Here is a 6,000-nt window from a genome sequence, read left to right on the forward strand (position 1 = left end):
ATCTAAATATCCCTCTAATCTAAATTTATATTCTTGATCAGCTGTTGGCCAGCTAGTAGACAGACTGCATGCTTTCTTCTCTAAGTCCCAATGTGTGATCTTTCGTATTTGGCTTAGTGTGCATCTTGCACCCAGCCAGACTTCATAATTTTGGGGTGTTCCTGTATAAAAGGGCTTATCTCAGCCCCCAAGAAGCAGGGACACTTTTCCCAAGGCTCTGATCTGCTCTCAAATAGGGAAACTAGAGGCAGATTTGTCAGGGTTAGGTTTTGTGTGGACATCCTGGTGCAGGGGAGCAGAGGAAGTCAGCAGAAGGCTGGAGGATGAGATGGAGAAATAGGATGAAATACTTAGTCTGTTTAGGACCAGTCCCTCAACTGCTCAGTGCTATTGGGTGTTTCTAGTAGATACATGAGCTACTAGCAGTTAGAGTGAGGGACTCTTGCAAATGGCAGTCATTTGTGCCGTGAGCTGTGCAAATGCGTCACCAACATGGGGTGAGGATCTGGTAAACCTTTGCTGCTGTCTCCTGCTTGAAGAACTTTGCTTACTTTTAAAACTTCCCTCTGTTTAGCAAGTTCAAGCTCCTACACTCTGTTGGTTTGGGTCGGTTTGTCTCTGCTTCCAATTTCTACCTGCTGTTCAGCATCTTTTTTATTGTTATTGCCAATGCACTGACTGCAGAGCTTGATTTAGCTGGCGGAGTCTGAAAGTGAAGTGGCGTTGAGGGAGAATCGCTTGGCATTTAAAAAATGTATTCTCCAAAACACTGATGTGTGCCTCTCTGTTGTATCAATCAGAGCCTATACAAGGGCTTGACATCCATAACATGCCAAGCCTCATAGCAAATACAAAGGTTATTCCATCATAATAGCTCAGTGAGTATCTGGTGTTTCTACCAGCTGGAATATTTAGGCAATGTTTGCAATTGAACACTTGCCTCTAGGACTCTGTTTCTCAGTCAGTTACTGCCAGGACATATACAATAATTTCTTTTGCTGGAAATATCCCTAAGAAGAATAATTACTTTGGGCTATATGTCTCTGCCTACACGGGGTCTCTTTGGGTGTTAAGATAGTTGTCAGCTCCTAGGCTTCACGCTCTTCAAGAGAGCCCATTTGGGCAGCATGAAGGGAGGTCAGAGGACCTCAAAGCTTGGTGGCAGACACAGGCCTGCAGAAAAAGAATTGTGGCACTGTTAAAAGAGAAGGATGTATCCTTTGGGAAAGCATCCAAGCACAGTTAATTTAATCCCATCTGCGTGAGCAGAGAAATCCTTTGTTCATGGCTCACTTGCACGACTGGTTTATTGACTGGTGCCTCTTCCATCATGACAGAGGCTCATGTCCTCCGTTCCTGCAGTGCTGTGGAGAGTTCCTTCCCCACATGTCAGGTGTGCTTGTAGAAGATGAGAGTACTTCCTAGGGATCACTTATTTCTTTGCTTAGCAACCCAAAATGCTATGTTCTTAATGAGTGTTTTCTCTTCCTTCCATGTACACCTTCACTTTGTAAGGGGGAAGGGGAAGCAGCCCCCATGGGAGGTGGGATATCAAGACGCAGCAATGCAGTTAGTGGTACGTTAGACTTTGGCACCTCTACCATCTGCTGTGGGCTGACAGATGGAATGAAATATGACAGCAGAAAGGCTCTTCTGTTTTAGCAAGACACAAGAAAGCTTGAAAAATCACACCTCCTCCCTCCTTTCCCCCCAAACCCACACAACAACAGTGTCACTTGGCCACTTGTTCTGGCTAAGACAGGGAGAAGTTTATGCCTGTGTGTGCTCCTGAAAGTCTTTCAAGGGAAAAGTAAGCAGAGTGGTTCAGAGCAGAGCTGCTTGGGGGTGCTAGATCCTGGAGGGCCTACTACCCCTTCTCCCCTCTTTTCACATGGATGGGAATTAGGAGCAAATGCTTTACCAGGACAGGGAGGAGCTGAGGAGTCTCTGTGCTTGGCAAGTCTTGCTGTTTATACGTTCACTTGTGATGATTAGTGGCTGCACGGCTCGTGAAGCAGGGACATTTGGCCTTACCTGTAATTGTGAGAAAACTCCTCATCTGATAGCTGAGGATTAGCCAGTTTCAGGTTTTCCCTGTGATGCTGCCACAGATGGAAACGTTTCCTATTGGAAACCACCCCTGGATGTCTGTAGGAGCCCCCAGGGAGAGAGCCAGCCCTCAAGAGGGCCCAGCTCCTTTCCAGGCATCTATATTTTTTAACTGATCCCAATTCATCAGCCAGGTGCTGTGAATAGCCAAATTTCCAGGGCAGCAGAGCATCCTGGGTACCAGCCACATGTTTGTGGGAATGTGGCTCAAGGCTGGAGATGCAAATGGTAGCGAAAGGGTTCTGTCCCATTAGGCACGTCTAGCACTTCTGAAAATCATCTCTGTAAATGATGACAATAAATCACAACCTTCCACAAGATAACAAGCTCTTGGTCTTGTTTTTTTTTGTCTCCTCTAATGCAATCTGTCAGTTTTCTGGTGATTTTTAATGTTATTTTCTTCCCCATGGACACACCAGTATAATGTTTCTAACTAATTTGTCTTTTAGGATTTCATTGTGACAGTGGTCTTCTCATTCTTGTGGCTAGTGAGCTCATCTGCTTGGGCTAAAGGACTGTCTGATGTAAAGATTGCAACCGACCCAGAAGAAGTGCTGCTGCTGATGTCTGCCTGCAAACAGCAGTCCAACAAATGCTTGCCTGTTCGCAGCCCTGTTATGTCAAGCCTCAATACTTCGGTTGTAAGTGACTTTGACCACTATTTTTCACCCTTACCTTGCAAATGTGTTTTTCCCTCTTTTACTCATGTTTTGACCTAAATCAGCTGGTGTCAGTCAGCTGACATGATTGAATTGGAAGTACAGTCTTGCTGCAGGGAAAGGCAGAGCTTGACTCGTTACAGCTATCTGCTGTGGAGCAGCAGTGAGATGAGCGTGCAAGGTTGGGATAGGGAGAAAGCAAAGTGCATTGGCTGGCCTGTCTGCTTTTAACTTGCTCCCTTTGAAAGGGGACCTGAAACTCCTGCAAACCCTGAGAAGGTTTTGTGCCTAAAATTTTCTAAATCCTTGAAAATCAACAAAAAATTGATCTTCAGAATGTTTAAAAAGAAAACATCCACAACAAGCCCCTGTCGGCAGCTGATCAATTAATATCTCACTTTAAAGTTATTTTCCTTCTATTTTATCTTCTATAGTTTCTTTAAACAAGATAATGTTTACAAATGTAAAAATATTTGGCCTAAAAACTCAACTTTTTTATGGAAACAAAAAGGAAACCAAACCCCCTGTAAGATAGAGTTAAGGGAGGTGAATTTGGGAATTTGCTCCAAAGCTAAAAAGATTTTCCAGCACTTTTTGGGCAAAAGATGAACTCGAAGCAGCACTTACTTTTCCCAGGATGGTGCAGGGTCCATAACATGAGGCTGGGCTGTGAGACCCTGGCTGTTGGGTGACCAGCTCCTCTTCTTCCCTCTTAGGTCTTTGGCTTCTTGAACTTTATCCTCTGGGCAGGCAACATTTGGTTTGTGTTTAAGGAGACAGGCTGGCATTCCTCGGGCCAGCGGCATGCTCAGGACGCCATGGAGAAGCAATCCAGTGGCTATAACCAAGGTGGCTACAACCAAGACAGCTATGGGCCGGCTGGTGGCTACAACCAGCCGGGCTCCTACAGCCAGGTGGGTGAATATGGTCAGTCCCAGAGCTATGGCCAGAGTGGGCCAACCTCCTTTGCTAATCAAATATAGGGTTCACACAGAACAAGCTCTTGTATCCCTCATGTGTAGAGAGTTTAAAAGGTCTCAAGTTTCAGTGGTCCCAGGTTTTTAAGGGTTTTACATAAATTAATACTACAACATGGTGTTTAATGTTGGTGGAAGGTCTAAGCGTACTTCCTGAAGTTGCCAGTGGGCTGGAGATGGCCTTTTCTAACCTTGACTAGCCAGATACAGGGCGTATGCTCATCACTGGTGGTGACCTGAAGTCAGTCTTGTAGTATGTACTGTAGAGATAACTTTATGGTAGTTTTGTATGTGTTGAGATGGTAGAAGCATTTTGTAGCCTCAAGTCTGTAGTATTTAATATGCATAATAAAACTGAATTTCCTTCTGCATTTTGGTGAAAAACAAGAGTGTTTTACTATTATTTCTACAGATTATTCTGTATATCCATGCATGTAACATTGCACCTAAATTCTCAAAAATGCCTGTTTGTGACTTCAGAGCGTTTGTTTTGGTTATACCTTTTGGGTTCAGAAGATTGCACTATTATTTCAGTTATCTGAGACACCTGTAATTCAGTGCATGGATAAGCAGTTTCATACTACCAAATGTCTGGACTGTGTAAATGGAACTTCTCGACTTCTGCCACTACATTTTGTTAAATGTATGTTTAAAACAAGTATGCATCTTTTATATATATTTTGCAGAGTTGAATATATGGCTTACCCAAGTTCTGAATGCTTTGTAACTAAAATGTTTTTCCTTGAAATAGCATTCAGTAGTATATATGGTACCTGACCAATGTTTATTCCATTTAACTCAGCTAAGTATTCATTCTATAAAATCACTATTTCTATGGATGTTTTGTGAATCTTTTAACGTGAGCTGTGGACAATTAAGGACCAAGTAACTGTGTTATATGTTTACAAAGGTATCTATTTAACTAAGATAACAGAGGTGCAGATATCAGTATACAAATCTATGTGAAAATGCCCTGTTGCTTAATACAGCAAAACATGCAAATCACATGTATTGTTGTGACCTTAGAAAGCATAAATATTCCTTTATGCCCTCTTATAGTATCAAAACCTTTCTATCCATGCCGTTTGAAGATTGTCAGATCTCCCTCTGTTAGATTACTGCTCTGAGCATTAGCTTGGTGCTACTGCAGAATGTAACTGGACTGACCAAATAACCCAGGCTCAGAGGAACTCATGCTAAAATAGCCAAAGCCAGAATTGTAGCCCATTTGGATCTCTCTCTGGGAAATTCATCCCTTCCTCACTACAGCTTATGAGACGCATTGACACAAATGAAAGCCTGAAGCACAATATACTAACCAAAACTGATCATCTGCATTTCTAAATCAAAGTGTATCAGTATATAATCTTATTGTATGAGCTGTAATGTTGAAAGCATCTTAGCTTAAAACAGCTTAGTCTCTTCCATGATTGTTGTAACCAATTTATGGCTACTTGGTGGATGAATCTATATTGTGATATCTATTTGATCCTAATAAAGTTATTGCATACAATGCATGTTTTCAGAGTATGTTAATATTAAAATGTCTCTGCAAAATACCTAAGATAACTATTAAAGATAGATAACTATTCCTGTGCTTGACCTTATTGGTCATATTCTTGCTGTTTTCCAACACTTTAATGAGGATTATTTTAATGTACAGTGGAGTACAACACTTCTACAGACACTGGTCATTAAATGTCAACATCATAAGTTGAATACAAAATAATTAAAACTGTTCAATTTAATACCTCCCCGCCTCTTTAAATCTCTTTCTACCTGTCAGTAAGACTAGCCTAGCACTGTGCTTAAGTATCCCACTTTTGTGTATTGTTGGGAAGCCATGTTTCAGCTTAAGAGAGGACAAACTATATATATTGGAATGTCTCAATGTCCTGGTATTCCAAATGGGAGCAAATACAATTCTCTAGGTCAATGACAAAATAATTCTGGGTCTCAGTTCTTTTATTCTTTGGTTTTTTATGTTTTGGTAAAGTTTGATAAAAGTAAGCCAGGAGAAAATGAAATCTGTGTGCATGCAGGAGATGGGGATGGAATGTGTGCTCTTTGTGCCCCCTCCCACATAGTCTTACTTTTTTTCTTTTAAATCCACTTTCTATTAGTTAATAAGGAATATCCCAAGGTTTAGCTAAGCCTCCCCACTAGAAATAGAGCTTTTTGTGTCAACTAGCTTTCTCTTCATGAACTTTTCCACCCAAATCAACATGGTCCCATTTCCAGACTTTCCTATGCAA

At 41.7% G+C, this 6,000-nt stretch overlaps 1 protein-coding gene across 1 annotated transcript in view; it reads left to right on the forward strand.

The window, feature by feature from the left end:
- SYNPR (synaptoporin) overlaps positions 1–5,336 on the forward strand; it is a 108,552-nt gene extending 103,216 nt beyond the window's left edge. Inside the window, exons 5-6 of the mRNA XM_061354273.1 lie at positions 2,559–2,750; positions 3,485–5,336. Coding sequence (XP_061210257.1) covers positions 2,559–2,750; positions 3,485–3,751 — 459 coding nt within the window. The 3' untranslated portion in view covers positions 3,752–5,336. The remainder of the gene's footprint in view (positions 1–2,558; positions 2,751–3,484) is intronic.
- The last annotated feature ends 664 nt before the right edge of the window (positions 5,337–6,000 follow it).

The sequence above is a fragment of the Neopsephotus bourkii genome, unplaced genomic scaffold (genome assembly GCF_033783945.1).
Source record: "Neopsephotus bourkii isolate Nb327-2 ecotype Australia unplaced genomic scaffold, CSIRO-AGI_Nbou_v1 NB_719, whole genome shotgun sequence".
Lineage (NCBI taxonomy): Eukaryota > Metazoa > Chordata > Aves > Psittaciformes > Psittacidae > Neopsephotus > Neopsephotus bourkii.